This window comes from Branchiostoma lanceolatum, chromosome 10 (genome assembly GCF_035083965.1).
Source record: "Branchiostoma lanceolatum isolate klBraLanc5 chromosome 10, klBraLanc5.hap2, whole genome shotgun sequence".
Classification (NCBI taxonomy): Eukaryota; Metazoa; Chordata; class Leptocardii; order Amphioxiformes; family Branchiostomatidae; genus Branchiostoma; species Branchiostoma lanceolatum.
Window position 1 is genome coordinate 9,513,707 of NC_089731.1, and position 19,640 is coordinate 9,533,346.

The 19,640-nt window shown below is 39.7% G+C and overlaps 1 protein-coding gene across 14 annotated transcripts in view; it reads left to right on the forward strand.

Annotated features, from left to right (window-relative positions):
* LOC136443236 (segment polarity protein dishevelled homolog DVL-3-like) overlaps positions 1 to 19,640 on the forward strand; it is a 44,348-nt gene that overhangs the window by 10,229 nt on the left and 14,479 nt on the right. For 7 of the 14 annotated variants that reach the window (XM_066440394.1, XM_066440390.1, XM_066440382.1 and 4 more), the window contains exons 5-9: positions 72 to 107; positions 12,190 to 12,319; positions 15,535 to 15,634; positions 17,894 to 17,923; positions 18,622 to 18,691. In XM_066440394.1, coding sequence (XP_066296491.1) covers positions 72 to 107; positions 12,190 to 12,319; positions 15,535 to 15,634; positions 17,894 to 17,923; positions 18,622 to 18,691 — 366 coding nt within the window. Of the gene's footprint in view, positions 1 to 71; positions 108 to 6,594; positions 7,047 to 12,189; positions 12,320 to 15,534; positions 15,635 to 17,893; positions 17,924 to 18,621; positions 18,692 to 19,640 lie in introns of those variants that run through there. The other 7 variants (XM_066440389.1, XM_066440391.1, XM_066440396.1 and 4 more) reach the window with 3 other exon arrangements.

Consider the following 19,640-nt stretch of genomic DNA (forward strand, 5'->3'; position numbering starts at 1 on the left):
AGATGTTCTCCACAAGGTAGCATGGAGGTCATTATGATACCTTGTACTTAACTGTCACTATCTTGTTTCAGATCGTCACCGAAGAAGGGACAGACATCACGATGATGGTATGTGCCACAGATACATGAATACCCTACACATTTGTGCACACACCACTCCCTCCACAGTTGGCAAAAACACAGTAATCACACTGAACATTTGCTGCTTTCAATTGGACTCTGCCTGTACAGTTAATTCAGGGATTCATTTAGGCTAATTCAAACCACACTCAAACAGCGGTGAGACAATTAGAAGTTTCAGACATTGTCACGAAAGAGGTAACCCAAGAGTTACTTGTAGGCGTATCCACTCTGTTAGAGGCTGCAGACTGGCCAGAAAACAACCTCAGCCATCAGAGTGTTTTTTGGCTGTGCGTTATGCGAGCACAGGAGCCATTGTAACCAGGAATCTTCTCTGTGTATACACGCCATGGTTTTGCTGTATCGTGTATGTTATGTAATTGTCTGCCAAGTCTCGCGAGCTGACATTTGAATGGTGAACTGCTGCTTGTGAAAACTGCTAAGAGTAAGATATTCGGTGTGACACTTCGTTAACAGTGATGGCTTCCAAATTTGAAGGTAAGTCTCAGTAGTATATCAACCTGTTGATAACCTGCAAGTCTTGGCAATAGTGTTATCCTAAAGTAAGCATTTCTCTTTCCCTTATCTTCAAAGGTAACTAAGTCGTGTTCCCTTGGGCCCATATTGAAATGTTGCAAGTTTCCACAGATGTTTTTTGTCCTGTCTCTTTTTGATTATTTTGGCTGTGAGTCAGTGAGGTAAGAATGTGAGAAGTTGTTGGTGGACTGCTGCACTGCCACTAACCTTAATGTCTTCCAGAACCTGGTCGGGAGGGAGGATTGAGACAATAAATTATGTCGGTCTCCAGAGGTGTTAGAGTTACAGGTTCTTACCTTTATGAGGAACACATGAAGATAACAGCCTTGTGTGTCTCTTTTTGTGGCGGAAAATTAGGGGAGGGGGGCACGGTGCCAGGTCTTCCATGCCACTGGCCTGTCCTGGCACTATTGTATGCGGTAGTGGAGCATTTATGTCATGGTTTGGCTGTAGTCCATGCCTGCACGCACCTGTGTAATTTCCGGGGACTCCAAGACGGCCCATAAGTCTGCTACCTGCAGAGTCCTGTCTGTGTGTGAGGTCTCATGTCTGGGCTTCATTTAGGGGGAGGGGATTTTTTGTTCTGTCAGACTCAGAGCCACTTCGGTGTAGCATTTCAATCATCTACACAGTCATTTCCACCTTATATCCATGGTGTATAATCTTGATTGTCGGGTAGTTGTATGTCTAAAGGTAAAGCAGACATTATCAATTGAGGTGAAGCATATTGCTTTTAGTTTTATTGCTGGTGCAGCATATTGTTGGAGCACTTCATTTAAGTCATCTTGTTATTGCCATTGTCGTCTGTGACAAAGGCAGCCCCAGCACATTAGACTTGATGTGTGTAATTAGCCCCAGTGTAAATAAATCTGCCTAAACAAACAGACTGCCTTTGTTCCATTCTACCCAAGCAAGCTTGAAGAAAAAGTTTCGAAATCTTGCAACCCTGATTTATGATAGTTAGGCCTAGTCTGCTAACGTACCTGCATCAAGGAATGTTGGGTGTATATGTTGCTATAACCAAAGATCGATAGGTAAAAACACCAGTGAGAAATTTCTCTCTAATCTTCCTGTTATACAGGAACTTTTGTAACCTGATATTTCCCCGACACTAAAAGTGTGTGCACTTTGTTGACCAAAGAGATTCATGCAAAGACATGGAAGAACTTCAAAGAGTCTGAACTCTGCTGTTGACAGACATGGTGTACCAGGCTACCCTGGGAAGGAGAGTGTCCTGTATGAGGGATGGGGGTGGTGAAAGGTGACTGCTCAGTATCAGCTGAAATGGTGTAAACTGTCAGTGATGAACCACAGGCTATTGTCTATGCAGCGCTGGATCTTCCTGAGAAATGGACATGTTTGGACCCTTGTTGTACCACACTCTTGCTTTTCAGTCCTTAATCCAGGACAGGAGGGTAGAATTTGAATTTTTCAAGAAGGTCTATTGGTGAGTTATGGAAGAAATTTCCCAAGAGGAATTATCAGTAGAGGAAAAGTCTCAGACCCAAATTTTATTGCCCAGAAAATTTGTGATGAGTAGCTCTGAATGCAGTCTGAAAAATTCCAATCTCCTTTAAAGATAACAAGTATTTTCCGCAGTTCTACATTAAATTGTATTGAAAAATTGTATTTTTTGTCTTCAAATTGAAGTAGTAAGCAAAGCTCACACAGTAGTTTTATTAGCATTGATGTAGAAGTGAGTCTTGCAGGTGGTCAAGAGAGTTGTTGGCTGCTCTCCAAAACAGGTCCAACAACCCCTGTCAACACTATGAAAAGAGAAAACAAATATGTTAGGAATCTAATACCCCTGCAAAATGTACATGAATTTTGAACCATGCTGTGATGCCTCAGAATACATCATTTTGTATGGGGCAATATTCTTTACTTAATGCTGATTGGACAGTATAAATCACATGATCAGTCAAGCACCCGATTGGTCATCATTGTAAAAGGAAAGTTACAGGAAGTAAAAGACATTTTCTCTATAACCTGTTGTGACCAGCTAATATCTCATTTCACCCCGACATGACTATTTTTAGACAGTCTTTCCTGTGTTGGTATCAATGTGCTGAGTCAGTTTACTCTCATTGTGGGTTTTGGTCCAACTCAAACAATTGGAACATTTGGATCATCTCAATATTTGACCTACTTGGGGATGAAAAATCTGATTAAATGGGTGTTACATCAATTTCTTGGCTGTATTTTTGTCAGCTGACATGGCCCACATGCTGATAGAGGAGAAAAGATTATTATTACATATTTTCTTTTCCTAAAATGATGGGAAAATCATGATTTTATGTTTGTATGGTTTCACTGCTCTGATGTAATTCTGATAGGTATTTTAGATATGCATGCCAATGTGTATACTACAAGTTGACACTTGCTCCTTTTTTTAATCTTATGTCTTTGAACTGGAATCATTTTTTTGTTAGGCATATCCTACAAGAAAATGATAAGCCCTTGAAGTTGAAAATTAATGAACGAAATATGTTCATTCAGACAGGAAAGCAAAATGGTCTCCTCTTCCCCCCCCCCCCACATCCCTTCACTCAACAGTCAACAGTCTAACTTTTTTATACTTCAAGTTTAAGTTCTCCTCTGTGATCCTGTTCCAAATGGCCATGTTATCTTTGGTAAGACATACCAAGCACGGGCACATCAGAAGGCTTGTTTATTTTTCCAAGTTCATTTGGTGATTTTCCCAGTCCTACTGGCCATAAGTACCCGCACAAGTAACCGGATCGTAGCAGGCAGTGTGTTGTGGGTGCAGTGTTGGTGGTGAAAACCAGCTGTAATGTCTCAGGGCAATCGGATAAACTGTGAGGGACAAAAACCAAACTCTGTTATGAGAACACTGAAAATAGGATGGCGACCTCCAACATGTAGCAGACAAGACACAAAAGCTTGGGAAATTTTCCCACCCTCTTCAGGGCTCCTTTCGTGTTTGCCTACTAGACATGCTGTGTACTTGAGATAAAGGAAAAGACGCAAACTTTTGTTTCAAAGAGTAGATTTCTGTAACCTACAAGTGTATATAACGTTCTTCATAGAAGGACCACTTAGTCGAACCATTTACTGTGATAGTGTAGGAGAGGCCGTCTGTCAAAACTCTGTACACTGACAGTCTTCTGCATGACATACCGTGGGAGACCGCACATACCTCAGTTTCTTCTACCCTCAGACCTACTTTACCATGGAATGACCACCATGATGATAACAAGCTTGCCTAAAAATCGCATGCTTAAGATTTTATAAAGAAGCAGTTACAAGTTGTTCTAGATTGACATAAAAGCATGCAATTTCAACTATTTTTTTAAAAGACCACCATGCCACAACATCTTATTCAACATCACAGTCGTGAACTGTACAATGTCTACACTAAGAACTTTTTTCTTGTGATATTTCCTTACATGTTTTGGATAGTGTCAGTAGTCACTTCAGCCCCCTGAGACATTGCTTCCTAATTGTAATCTGGATTGTTTGAGGATCCCTGCATTTGATCTCTCATCAGATCCGGCCAAGTGGAAATCTATGGGGACACCTTAGACCCTTCCCAGTCAAAAACTTCCGACCTTGTTATGACCCGTTCTGACTATCAAAAGACGCTGCGCAAATATTGGCTTTGCCAAGACCAGAACATATTCTTTGCAACAAACATCCTACTAACTACATGTACATTAGCCAGTGTTCTCGCCAGGCCTTTTCAGCATAGGGGCCCCCTATGCTGTGATTTGGACCCCCTATGCTGTGATCTGGACCCCAATGCTGTGTTTCAACCAGCATAGGGGTGTTTCTTTCTGGAAAGAACCTTGTGACCCTTCATAAATCTTGTAAAAAGTTCATATTTGGCTTTAGAATGAGGCTGTAACAGGGGAAAAACTTTACTTCACAAAATTTATCCCTCAAAATGCAGGAAATAGTGTCTCATTGGGTTATGAATTCAAAAATTTTCCGGGGGAACAAGCCGGACTCCCTACTCTGTGGTTATTTCTTCGTAGCTTGCGCCACGTAAAGTTGGCCTTCTGTACCTGACCCCTATGCTGTGAAAAAATTCTGGCGAGAACACTGTTAGCAAAGATTAGATAAAACACACACAAGCCTTTTGGTGAGTTATGGCCACAAATAATCCATAAAGATTGACGCTAGACATAGAAAAAAATAAAAGTGAGTGAAAGCCAACAACTTATTCCTATCAAGAAAACATTTCATTGGGTGATCAGCGTTATGTCAATCGCCCGATGAAGTGGATTCCAAATTTGCAAGTGCGGCACCCTGTGACAATACACACAGTATTCTTCATGGGAGAGGTGTGGCTACACCCCTCTCCCTCCTCGAAATCATATCTCCTCTTTTGTTCTAACAGATGAAATCCTACACTCGGATTGAGCTGGCTTTTACCCCTTGAAACATTCCTACAGTGCAGGGTGTGGAAGGGTAGTTTCAGTCGCTGCAATTACGTGGAACATTTCCTTCCTTTGGCAAACTGAATTGGCAACGGGGCCACGCTCTTTTTGAGCTGTCATGTCGGGCTGTGTTTGATATGTCACAATCTTGCCAATAGAAATACACCATGCACTGCAGGATTTTGAGATTTACTATCAATTCCATTTTGAAGCTTTGATGGTGTTAACAGTATACGTTAGGCCATAAGTGTATTCTGTGATATTGAGGCGGACCTGTTTTGAACTGCATTGTGTTTACCTGCATAGCATGTTCGGTGTTGTTGGCCTCAATCCCTGGATTGTATCCCATTCAGTTTATTGACAATGGTGGATTTCAGAATTGAAAGTCATTGACTTAAGATTGTACGATTATAGATCTACAGTACAAATTGAAGAAGTGTACTTTTTGTTGTGTCACAAAATAGGCATGGCAGGACAAAGAAATACACAGAAGTACATGTAAGCACAAAATTAGTGTGTCCTTCGTTGGAAATACTGAAGGAGCAAGTAAAGTAGACTCGCTGGCATGGGCTCTACAATAGGGAAAAGGGCTTCCAAATCTTCAAGGGAACCTGATGAAAACTGTAGGTAGTAGGTTTATTATTTTACCTGCTCCGTAGGATTTTTGGGGATAGGGGAGTCACAAGTAGTATTGATTTGTGTGTATATTATTCACTTGTTGCTGAGTGATACCAGGCTACAATATACTCTTGTACATCTCAGTCAGAGAGCATTTTAAAGTAAATAGAAGCCATTATGTCCATTCCATTCAAAAATCAGTCAGCAAATGTTGCATGGTAAGGATTACCATGTGACACTTTTGCTCCAAGCAAACTGAAACTCTAGCTGGGGTAAGTTATTCGAAAGTGGCCTGTAAATAAACAGGAGTAGTTCAGGTTGGTCAGTACCATGCAGAGGAAGCGATCACCTTGTGTTTGTTTTTGCAGACAAGGTAATTTGTTGGTAAGTCTTGAGGTGACTTCTGTTGGTGTGTTTACACACTTTGTATATACACACAGGAAGAAAGGGGAGAGGAGGGCCTCTCTTTTTCTCAGGTGGCAGGTTTTATTTATTTATTCTTTATCGTGATCATTTGTGTAAACTTGTTCTAGTGATCAGCAAAGCTGGTGAAATACTCTGGCCTGGTGAGTTGCTCAGACCAGTTTGAGTTCTAGCTGACCGTTCAGTGCCCCATATGTTGGCCCACTGGTCTAGCAACAAGTTGTTATCCCATGGGAAACACTGGAATCTCCCAAAACAAGAAACTGTGTCATGCCCTGTGCACCCAAAAGATGTTTTATATCTTGTCGGAAGACCTTGGCCGCCTTCTCCTTTAGAGAGTAAAATGGTTTCTTGTTGACTGTAAACTTCGAACTGAAGCTTTGGCATGCGGTGGTGCTTGAACCCCTTCCTGCCCCCCCTCCTGCCAGAGTGGTTCAGCCCAAGAGAGTTCTTTCACCCGACTAGAGGATTTGTTGGCTGCCTGAAGAAAAGGGAAACAGTACTGACAATAGCCTGGAAGTTCTGCACAGGGAAGCAGTGTGTGGGGAGGAAGACTTGAAACTTGCCAGACGTCTGTACAGTTGGAAGGCTGTGTGGGGAATAGAAGAGGTGGTGGCAGGCCTTGGGTTGTGTTTGTGCGGCAGAGAAAGGAGGGTTTGAGATCGGAGTAGGTCATGCGTGTCACCAAGGTTGCAGCCCACATGTGTGCGAGGCAGACGGATTACCTCCAGTTTTCTTGGGATCTTCAGGAGGATTTTGGAGAGTGGTTCTGAAGTGGGCACGATGTGGTGTTGGAAGGTGCAGGGGGGCTCACAGATGTGCCTGTATTTTCCCACGCCGTGTGCAGCGTGCCACATGCAGCAGAAAAAGACGTTCAAGTGTCATCCTGCAAAACAGGGACCCCGGATTCTCGTAGGTTACTCCCAGGGACCCCAAACACATAGAAGTAAGCGACTCCATTTTGTGAACCTGTTCTGCACAAGGCTAGGTATAACTCACTCTGACACAACAGTCAATTTGCCTAGTTAACTTGCAGTTTATTTGTTCAAAACATATGGTCTATGTATGATCTGGGGAAACATGTAGAGTTACTTTATCTTCTTGTATTCTCTCACCATCATGATTGGTAGGTGGGTTGGACCATAGGGTCACAGACCACTGCAGCTATGACAAGGTGTTAGATGTTTTCTTTGAAGAAAATCAACAGTGTCTTGGTGCTAGGTATTTATTTTGATCTCACAAGTGTGTGGGGATTATATATCCAGGCCAAAGGAAAACAGCCAGGGCAGGAGAGTCAAGCTAGCATTTAACTGTGATAGATCTGGAGATTTCTCCCATTTTGCCTGTCCATATTTCAAATAGTGTCTGCTTGTTTGGAAGGGACAGGCAGGTCCCCAAAATAGGGGCTGTATGCAGTTATGGATGAGAAAGTATTTCAGGTACTCGTGTCATCTTTTTTATCTTGTCATTCCTTTCTCTGGCACTGTGGTTTTCCCATATGCTGGGGTTAAAATTAGGTGGCTGAGCGGCCTTTTAGAGCCATTAAGATAACAGTTTGGGATGTTTGAATACCATGTAAATGCCTTTCGTAAATTTCTTTTTGTTTTCTAGATCTACCACCATGTTTTATTGAAATTTATTGATTCCTAAAGGATTTTTCTTGTCAATCGCTTTCAACATAAAAATGTATAAACCAGGAAATAAGTTAAAAGTTCATTCATGTCAGTTGCTATGTCACAGCATTATGTCACTGTGATTTATACCTATCCCTTTATTCTAAACCAGATATACCTGATTGTCCTAAAGAACGGTTGTTGTTTATGGTCTGAAACCATACCTTAGTTATATTTTTTGTGGTACCTTATGGCAGCAATTGTGGTTATTTGGGGTTTGGGTTTGTGGTAATGTTTGGTTTGGTTCTGTTTTCATTAGGGGAGGGGGGAGCTGCCCCACCTAATACTTTCCTGCATTTTTCATTGGTCATGCACCCTATCCTAATTTCCTGTCCTCACTTATCTCTTCAACTCATCATTACCCATCTTTGCCCAACCAATGAGGCACTGTTTTGCAGCAACCTTTCACATCACAACCTTCTGGCTTCAATTTGTTCTGTATCCTGTTTGGCTGTGCAAAAATTGCCATGTCCAATCAATTCTTGTGCAGGGAAAATGTAGGCTTTCTTCCATTTTGTTTGTGACATGTGGCTACCTCAAAATGTGCTATGAAGAATTTTCAATTTTCTTCTTCTGTTTGGTGGCTATTCTGAGGGAAACAAAATGGGGGCAAGAGGGCAAGGAAAAATAAACAAGGGGATGGGGGAGGGTTAACCATGTCCAGCCATCCAGGTAATATTACATGCATATGAAATGAGAATATGATAGCATGAGGTATCATTTACATATTTAGTTTCCTCGGAACAATTTTTGATATAGCAAGTTCTGAAGGAATTGTAAATTTATTCTCACAATGAAAAACAATGAAATGGTTGAAAATTTTAAATAGAAAATTGATAACCCAATTTAGCTCAAATACCTTTTATTACGATCTTATTTCACTAATTGATAATGATAACAATACAACCAACCTATTAATGCTTTCTTAACATTCTCTAGTAGTGTTTGATTGTTGGTTTGATACATTCAGTTTCCCATGTTTGGGAATATGGAAAAAGATACTGTCCAGAAAAGGCTGTCTTGGGAGGAACTCAGCTGTTTCATGGTATTTAGCATCTCAAGTATGAAATGCAATGAGACATGGAGCGCAGGCAACAGCATAGAGAAGGCAGCATGTCTGTGCCATTGGAATTCAAACACTGTCAGCTCTGGTAACATTTTCCCACACTTGGGAGAAGTATCAGTGAAAACAAGTACAGACAGTTAGTCTATCATCCAATAGTGTCACAACTGGAATGTTCCTGTGGAGGCAAGATGGACAGGTATATATCTAAGACTTGTGATATAGAAGGTACTATTTGATAGCATCTTCTTTCTTTTTAAGCTACTATCTGAGTAGACTATCTGGATGGCTCTCAGAATGGTTTGCATTTTTGTGGTATACACTGTACTTTCTTATCTACTTGTCCTGGGAAAACATCTTTGTTTTAGACTGAACTGTAGCTAAAAGTTACAACCCCGGGTAGAAGCATGGATGGTGCCCCATGCAAGAGCATTCCCAGAGGCCCAACCCTATGAATCACACACACACACATGGAGAAGACATTACCCTAGATTGAGAGATAGCATGAAGAATTCCATGATATTAGCCAGAGATATTTTGAGCTTTAAAATTTACCAAACTACATTGTTGAATACTGGTAGCTACGTATGAAAAGTGCCTAAGTATAGGTTAGATTTATCTCTACCCAGATATGAAGTCTAGGCCTTTTGATATGGTCCTACCGGTAGTGTAAACAGTGCTTTGGTGGAAAATCTAGCTAGAAATATCTTTTCTTGTCAGGACCCATAACAAGGTCCATATGGGGAAAGGAAAGATAGTGTTCCCTGATTGTCAGGTTTATCAGGTCCTGAGGTGTGGAGATGAGATATCGTGGGTCAGTTACAGTCATGGATAGCCTGGATACCATCCTAGTTGGGGGGAGGGAGGGATTGGAGAAACTGGGGGAGGGAGGGTAAGCCTAACTAGCATGGCTTCCAGGCTAAGTGATTTATGGTTCACAGAAAATGTGATGTATCATCATGTATCTTTACATCTGACCTTACTTTACAATCATTAGAGCATTTCTTAACAATAAAAAATAGTTCCTAGTGAATGTAATACTGTGAACGCTATTCTTGAAGTTGAACAGGCTTTCAGCATGAACCAATGTAGAATGGAGAAGTATTCAATGGTAATATAGGAAGTAGCTATACACTAGTAGCAGGCCCCATGAGGTAATTATTACCCATTAGACTGTTTGGATTTCAAAGGTACTGAGTAATTATGGGCAGGAGTTATTGCCCAGACTAACCAAAGTAATGGAAGGGGTCTCCTTTACTTGGGGCTGTACTATTTCTTTGTAGTCGAGGAGACATTTCAAGATTGTAGTACACTAACAGTAAATTTATGGGCCTTTGCATTTAAAGTACAAGAAGCGAAGTTTTTTTAACAAGAATTATGATCCAAGGATATGTCTAACTTCAGCAATTATTTTTGTGACATTCGTCTGTAGCAGAATACTGCAACTTCTTCCAAGGACATGAAAAGGGTCTCAGAAACAGTAGGAAACAGTGTTTTGTCCTACTGTAATTGTTCTTGAAAGTGATGACAGGCTAACTTTGTACTTTGACCTGGAGGTCATGTGGATTACTAAACCTTGGAATGTCCTTGCTTTAACCCATCCTTACTTTACAAGAAGGTTACCTTTTCATGTGTGCATTGTGAAAGCAGTCCAGGTGTCTATAAACAGGATATCTCAAGAAGCTATGAGTAGAGTGAAGATAGACCCCAGCAAATGTTTGAAGTGATTAGGTTATAATAGAAGAAGATTAGATTATCAATGTTGGAACAGACCTTGATATAGGTCCAGGAATTTCTAGAATGGGAATGGTTTTCAAGCAGATAAAGCTTTGAATATAGGAGCAGAGCCCAAAACATTTTAAATCTCTTTCATTAGAACAACTATTAATGAATCATGTGTTACATTAGCCTAGGTGAAATGCAGATTAGTTAGTAAGCAGGCCGCTCCAGTGAAGTTCCTTATTATGGGGGGAGTTTGTCCTTTTTGGTTGACCTTGGTCTAAGGAAAAGGGGATCAAGATTACAGAATACAAGCATTTTAATCCAATAAACTTCATAAAGAAAACTATGCAGCCTTGAGGGAGATATGCGCTTTTTCTAGTTGACCTGGTTTCAGTTTCTCTGCTAGATTTGATCACCATATCAAATCTGGTCCAGCTTCATGACCAAATCCCCTGTGAAGAAAATGTAAAGTTCGAGGTCCATTTTGTTTCCTGTTTACCTGGTCCAATGCCAAACATTGCTAATGGCAGAAACCCAGTCTACTGACTAGGCTAGGGGTGTAACATCAGAAGGTGTGAACAAACTTGATCTTGAAATGTTGTTGAGCTAAAATGTCACAGCATGCAGCAGTTATTCCGTTACTCACGTCAGTCATAGAATGAAGATATGCAAAAATCAAAACGAATTGAATCTTGGATGCTCTGTCAGACCAACAATGAAGACATATCAAACCAAATCATGATGTAAAGGAAACATATGAAGGATTGGTTTGGAGGGGGAGGGGTGCTTACGCAAGGAACACTACTGGCTAGATGTAATTAGAGTTACAAAGGTGCTCATGGCCAGAAGGGTGGTATTTTTCTTTCAAGAATTACGGAAGTCGGCTAGGAAGTTGTGTGTGCAGATTCTTGTTAATAATAGCTCTTGAACATGTCATATTAGTTGATGTGAAACAGAACCTACACGCTGGAGCCTTTTAGAATGCTGTGGTTTCTCCATTCCATTCCCATCTCCAGCCTAATAGCTAAGGGTTTCCCTCAATGGAAAAGTCTACTTCCGTCCAAATCCCAATACTACTGGGCAACCTAACCAAAGGTTATCTTAACTCCAGTCAGATTAAAGGACTGGCTAATATGTTCACCAGCTTGAATTTTCTTCCTGGCATAGCTAAAAGCCAAGTCTGAAGCATACATTTTAGTGTGATCATGACTTATACTTGATAACTTGTGGAATAGTAACAACTGCTACACTCACATGTACTTGTATACTCTAGTTCTAAATGCATTATACAGTGCTGCAGTATAGCAGGTTTCTGTTGGGAAGGTGTTAGCATTTAGTTCAGGTCAATGCTTCACAAGATCCTTCTCTACACCAATACAATTTCAGGTAGACAAGCATGCAGTGTTCATGTTAACTGAACAATAGTATGAGGGTTAAGAAGTCAGAAAAGATTGTTAGGGTCTCAGTCCTGATTATTACTTCTTGTCTCAGTGCTTAGACACACACACACATACACACATACACCTTTTTTAGAAACTTTGGTACATGAAAAAAGAGGCATTATATTGAACACCTTGAAATGTCTGTGTGCCATGACAGCTAACATTGTTGCTTGTTTTTTTTTGCTGCAGTAGCAAGAGTCAACGGTCACAGCAAGCATGACCGCCATCGTAGCGGCCACGGCTACGAGAGCTCGTCCACGTTGATGAGCAGCGACATTGACACAACCAGTTACTTTGATTCCACAGACGATGATAGCAGGTAAGACCTATACTTTTTATCCTTGCTAAAGTTGCTATCATTGAAAATGATCCAGATATTTTGAAACATCTCTCTCGAACACACTTTTCTTTCGTGCTCCCCTCCAACGCGAAACATGATGGAACAACTTCCAAGTACCTGCTCACCTTTCCCAAATTATGCTAAGCCATTCTTGGTACGACTCGACTGGCACCCACCAGTGTTATATACACTTGTTGTGGCATTAAGAACAACAATGGATGTGGACAGTTTGACTTGTAGTTTCCGTCTCAACTTCTCCTCGCCACGTCAGGAATGCTGTTTTGAAAACACTGGTAATGACGTGTCTCTCAACGTGACAAAGAAACCTCCTCTTTCTTTTGTTCGGTCATTCCGCCAAGAGGCAATCCGTGGTAACCCTCTATTTGAAGACAATTCGGTTGATGAGTGGTGATGCTTAGTGGTGGTATCTCGAGGCTGAGTGCCATCGCTATGGTCAATTTCCATCCTTACAGCTTGGCTGAACCTAAACGTAGACTAAACAGCAAATCTTCCCACGTAAACTTATAGTCTGGTAAAAATGAAACAAGAAAACATTAACTAAATGCTGTTGCTTGCTTATCTTACTGTCAACTAAAGAAGAGTAACTATATTTTGTCATTTTTAAGTGTAATAACAAAACAGGGTATCAAATGACAGCAAGAGGAAGAATAGGGGAAAGTACAAACTAATTCTGTGGCACACGAACAAAAAGTGTTTGTTGAAATTGAGTTAGATGTGTTGACGTGTTGGTACAATACCTAGTGCTGGTGACGAAGTATCAAACAGGAACAACAACTGGGTGCTAACATGTCTGGGAAAGGTTAGAATGGGTGCTCCGAACACTCTAACCATTGTCTTAGCCTGTTACAGCCATGTTATGGTGAGACCTATGAGTATGTTGTCTTGAAATAAGCTTAGAAAAAGCACTTGCGAAGAATGTTTTTAAAAACATGCCAAAAGTATTTGTAAGGCAAGTTCTATGTTGATGATGGGAGAGTTTGTGGCGATTTTTGTACAGATGATAGTAATAGTTGAGAAACAAATAAGACTAAATGTGATCAATCCCTGATTCAAGGAAAACTTCTTTTTTTTTTCTTTCAAGCGCAAAGAAAATCCCTTACAAACTTTTTGTCCTCCCCCTTTGAAATACACAGATGAAATAGCCACCTATAGTTTACATTCTCAGCCAAAGAAAATACCAGTCCCTGCCATTTTTCAAGTGCCTGTTTCTTGCGACCTTGTGGTTCATCCTTACCCTTGGCAACTTGTCAGCAAGTCTGCCCCCCTCCCCCAAACATGATAGATCACATACAGGACAGTGTTTAGCCAGATGGAATCAGTATCACTTCTGATGTCTGATTATTTTTCTTGAGAAAGTGGTCATGACTCTCAGCAGGGAAGCAGACGGGCAACCTACTTTTAACAGCCTCAGTTTTAAGACTCCCACTTCACCTTGTACAAGCTTATCTAAATTCCTGGTTTTAAGGGCAAAAGATTGGCTCAATCATAAAACATTTTTACCAATTGGATATCCTTGGGCAAAGTCATTACTGTTGGTGGCAAAGATTGCAAACAGGCCCATGTTTCCCCCCAAAGAGCACATATAAACACAACCGCCAGTGGAAACACAGAACACTTGGCGCCAGCATTGGCCTCTGGTTCTATTTAAATCCAAACTTGAACTTTTACCATGAAGCGGTTTTTAGAGCGACAGTCGGAAATGGTTGTCAAGTCACGATTTAGGTGCTGAGTAGACTTGAACCTGATCACAACCGTCAAGGAAGTAAGCATTTTGTTTACGAACAGTTGACCTACTGACGTGATTGTGGAGGAATGGAGCTTCTCTCAGAACTAATGCTTTTCTGAGCTTTCTCATGTGGCAAAGGACAGCCCCCCTCCCACCTTTACCTTTGTAGCACGTTGAAGATAAGAACCTGCTTATTCAGAAGGCTTTCAGAAAGATAATGGTTCAAAATTCTTCAGGTGCTGGTGATTACCGAGGACACAATGCCGTCACTGGCCCAGGAAAATGAACCAATTTCGGCAAATGATCACCTAAACTACTTTTTCAGCGACCGCATTTTTGCCATTCAGCTAACATATTACATTACGCTAATAGGGCCCCCCAACGTGGCCCAACAGGTGTGTGCGAAAGACTGAATCTTCTAGCATAGCACTGAATATGCTTATCAGAAAGAGTGTTTTGAGCTGTGTGTGTTGAGTATAAGCAGAGCTTATCCAAGCCAACACAAGAAAGGCATAGCTGCATTAGGCTGTTTTATAAGCAAGTCAACGATACTATAGTCTAGATTATCCTATGATAAAGGTGATGCTTCCTTTTCAATTAAGTGAAAGGGATAGACAAAAATTAGGCACTTTTACTGATATGCTACATTCTGATTCTAATCCTGTGAATAATCCTAGAATAAAGGTAGAAAAGCTGATTTCCCTGACTTGAAAATATCATAACACATTAGATGTTTTTCAGGTAGTCTAAACTGTCAGAGAATTTTTGATTTTACAGATAAGTTGACATTTACTTCATAACTGTCACACTAAAGGATTAAAAGCTTTACATTATGTGCCTAGTTGAGATTAAGAAAATGCCTTAGAGTTTACTCTCTTTTCATTGAAAGAAAGGCCCCACATGAGAGCTGTGGAGACATTATCTATAATTGATGGTATCCTAATCTACCTGAAGTAATGATGCAAGATACTGAGGAGAACAAAAAGATGCCACCAACAGTATTATCTATCAAGACATTCCTTGGAAAATTGTAATGGTTTACTTCAAGTCATTTAATGATTTATCAGCCAGGTCTGATTTATCCCTCTGAGTCTTGTCAAATAATTATAATGTACATGAATTATAATACAAAATGTGCAACAGAATGCCACCCCAAACATATAGTGTGACATGTTGTTGGCCACCCATGGACAGTCTAAAATTCTTATTTACTCTACTCAACTGCTTTATTTTTCCACTGTTCTAGAAAAAGACTAGATGTTGTTTTAGTTTGGACATGATTCATCTGGTTGCATTTCTCTGTACAGGGTCACAGTTTTCAGGACATTGTAAACACCTAAAAGAGTTTTGTGAATTTCAGGTATACTGAAAATGTATCTTGTCAACACCAGATTTTCTTGTAAAACTGATTTCTATTTTTCCAAATTGTGTGTGTTACGGTTTTCAGATTTAGCAGCACGACAGAGTGTACTACGTCATCAAGATTGATGCGAGGCACCAAGCATAGACGAAGGAGAAGGCGACCGCGTATGCCAAGAGTTGCACGGGTAAGTCCGCAATCCAGCAGTGTTCTTTACGACGCAAGGTGTTTTTCAAATGCAGCCATTCTGGGTTTGATTTGATGATGTAGTAGCTATGGTTTCACATATATACTAGGCAACCTTGGTTAAAGAATTAGGTTGTCCACTAAACTTGCGAAGTGATTCTCTAGAACCTCTATCTTCAAATGTAGTATCCAGTATTTGATTATCTTCAAATACTGAGAATCTTTTCATGCGGTATATGTTATCTGGTTTCTGATTGGATAAGGGCCAGAACCATTAGAACCAATCAAACAGGAATGGCTGTACTGATCATAGCAGAATGGTGGTTTCTGGCTATCTTTTGCATTTCTACCAAGCTTGACATACATTTGATTAGTTTCATAAACTTTCAAATTGTATGAAAACATAATCATATCAACGCCCTGACAAAATCATATTTTTCCAAAGGCTGTTCCAACAAAAGCAATAGACTTGGTGTTCAAATTGTCATATAACGATAACATTTGAAATGTCTTACCTGAAAAGTTGAAGGTTTTGATACTTTTTATCGAAATTATGTTATACATGTAGTTGACCATGAGGGAAATTCTATACTTTTCCCCCTTCCCTAATCTATTCAAGTCTGTTGGTACCAGTTTGATCCATTAGGCATGTTTTCTTAAGAAGCCTTAGAGACCAAAGTCAAGGCCGCTTTGCATGAACAGGAGTAGGGAAAGGTTTAGGCCAGGATTTCCCTTAATCCCACCTTCTCCTAGTATAACTGAGGTTACGTGAACTGAACTAAGTCATCCTGGCATATCAGATATGTAGATAAGAATTTTTCCCAAATTTTATGTTCCTATTGTAACTGCATCAAAGCCCTTAACAGGACTTCCAAGAAATGATTTGTTGTCATTCAGAATCAATACTTTGGCAGGGTCAAAACTTTAAACAGAATTGTATAGCTGTTGAACACAAGCCAGTCACATGATGCGGGTGGTTCAAAGGTCATGGTAAAAGGATATCCCATGATCGGATGTGCTAGACTCCATTTTTGTAAATCCTGTGTATATTTACACACAGAAGCAGTCTCTGACACATGTGGCACCTGCATGCTTACAGGAGATGAAAGGTTTTACTTGGAAAACGACTACGCTGATGTGATGTGAAGTCTCATATCGTCCTGTTTTTTTTAATTTACACATTAATGAAATGTATTTTCCTAATGATTTTAATTTTTTTTTATGGATTTAGAAGTTTGTAAGATTGCAGACTGAAGTTCTTAATTCAACCCAAGATTTTTCTGTGCACATAATTTTTTCAGGTTAGGTGCACCAGTCAGTTCCCAAAAATGAGTTTCGGGCGTGAAGATACATGTAGTTGCCACTACAGTGACTGTAGTTTCTACGCTAACTAGATTTAGTGACTCTCCAAGATAGTCATTGTTTAACCAAACCAACTTTAGACTGGCATTCCTTCGTTAACTCTCCCTCAAAGCTTTGAGGGATTTCTTAAAAGGAAGGGGCTGATTACTTCAAGGGCTTACATCATATCTAAGAACAACATGCCCCATCTTTAGTAGATACTACTCAAGACATTCCTTGCAAGTTTACTTAATAAATGTACTTCAAGATGTTTAATCCCTCTTGGCCTAGAAAAAATGTCGACTGAAGTTGTTTCAGGGATGCCAGCTGTAAGGATTATCTTAGAACTGGTAATGCAACTGTGGTAAGATGAGATCAAAGTCACAATTCTCAATAAGTTGACTGAGAAGACCTGAAGGGCACCCAGTGATGTGACGTTGGGAGAATTTAGCTTTTTGATCTTTGTCATAGGGGCAACCTGTTTGGTCCATAAATTGGCACTAATTTGGTGTACACCATACATTGGTAATGCACATCTGATTCAGATGCAAGCCAAGCAGAAATGCGTACAAACAAACACAAAGTAGTCCATAAGTGGAAAAGCTAAACCAATAGATAAACCTGATCCCTTTTTGAATACGAGATAACGCAGTTGCCTGAAATCAAAAATACTGCGGGTAAAAGCTCTTTGTTGATTTGGATATCTGTGTTTTGAAAATGCTCAGTGTAAAAACATGGCTCAATGTTCTTGGTAAAAATTACCAGTTGGAAATTGCAAGGTTTATGAATAAAAGTTGATATACTCAGAAATTTATTGGGTAGGTTTTTTTTGCAATGCCTCTGGTGTGGAGCTTTTTGGGTCCATTTTTAGTTGATCCTAACTCGGAACTTTGTTCTTCCACATGACTAATGACTGCAGAACGGAGCGCAGGACGTGGATCTAGCTGAGGTGGTTACACTTTTTATCCGTAGCCAACTTGTGTGTCCTTCATTCCAACAAGTGCCCAGCCAGTCTGCCATTCAAAGTTGAAATATTCATTTTGATAAAGATAGCTTTTGTAGTCTCTTTTAAGATTTTTGGAGATTACTTACTCTTCGTGCTTTGAAAAGAACCACAAGGAAGATGACTGTACAGTTTTGATTTGAAATGATTAGAATTATCTTATTATTATTTTACCAAATTCACAATTTTTTACCGTGAAACCTTTTTATTATCTTATTGCTGATAGTAATGAAGGAAATATTTGAATGACAAAATGATAAATGGTTTGACTGGTTGGCCATTGCTGGAATCAGTGAGTTCTTGTCCACTTCTAATAGATGTTTGTTTAAACTAAAAAAAAATTTGTTCCCTTCTACATTTTTCTTACACCGTCTCGCTACATGCAGTAGGCCTTTAGTCATTTCATTTCTGGGTATCCATTTTTTCTTATTTCTTTGTTTTGTATGTTATATTTGTAGATAGATACTGTGTTAATGAAACTATAATCTTATCAACAAAATTGCACTCTTTCTGACCTTGCATTTCATAAATGAAGTTCTGATTTGTATTTTGGAATACTTGATTTTGTCAATTTATCACAACATGTATTATGTGTATTGCAGAATTACTCATAACTTTTGTTTTCATGTTTTTGTGTTTTTCAGTCTTCCTCCTTCAGCAGTATAACAGATTCCACAATGTCGTTAAATATTATCACAGTAACATTAAATATGGGTGAGTACTCACAGTCTCTTTCAACCTGATATTCTTGTCTCGATAAATGATGATGATAACTTTGGTGAAAAGTGTAAGTTTTCTACTGTAGTGAGTATCCCTACTAGAGCTGAATTCTTACTTCTTACTCTCACACTTCCTTTGTGGATGGTAGATCCTAGTAGTAACTTCCCTTTCCTTGAAGAAGAGTTAACTTTTAAAGACTAAATTTGAAAAAAAAAAAACTTGGCCCCTCTTTCAAAATTTTAATCACTGGTTTTAACTTTGATCTTCTTTGAGGAAAGCAAAGTTACAGGTGTCACTTTAGATTAGAATTGCATTCTGGGACAGTTTTCTGAATGCTGTTTCTTCGTCTAATTGCATCCTCCTATTCCAGGGCCAGGTAAGCACTCTTAGAAGCATTAGTGTCAACATTTCATTTCTCTTGCTACATCTTTCCTGTTTCTTCTATTGTAGTTACTGTCGCATCTAAATATATGTGGTTAAAACTGAAAAGAAATGAAAGAACACTTTGCAGCAATGCATTTTTCGCACAATCTTTGTCAGTGATTGAAATCATTAAGATTTGTAACACGTTTCATCAGTGTAAGAACACATATTGACTTGTCTGCTGCGTCCATTCCCAGTTGAAAGAAACATTCCCATATTTGTCCTTGGAGTGGTCTTGTGTCCATGGTTTTTCAGCAGTTTGTTATCACTGAACAACCTTGTGTGTGACAGATTGTTTGTTTGTCTTGTGGATTCTTGGTGTGCTAGAATGTACAGTTTAACTTTGCTCCAAAAGTCAGACATGTTGTCTTTGCCTTGAGACCAGCTGTCAATGCAGATAGTTTACTGTACACTGTACCTATCAGATCATACTGGCCTCTGTTTTGACAAGTGTGATACAGATATTATATATACCCTCTTTGACATTTTTTTTTTATTACGATGTTTTCAAAGGCAAATA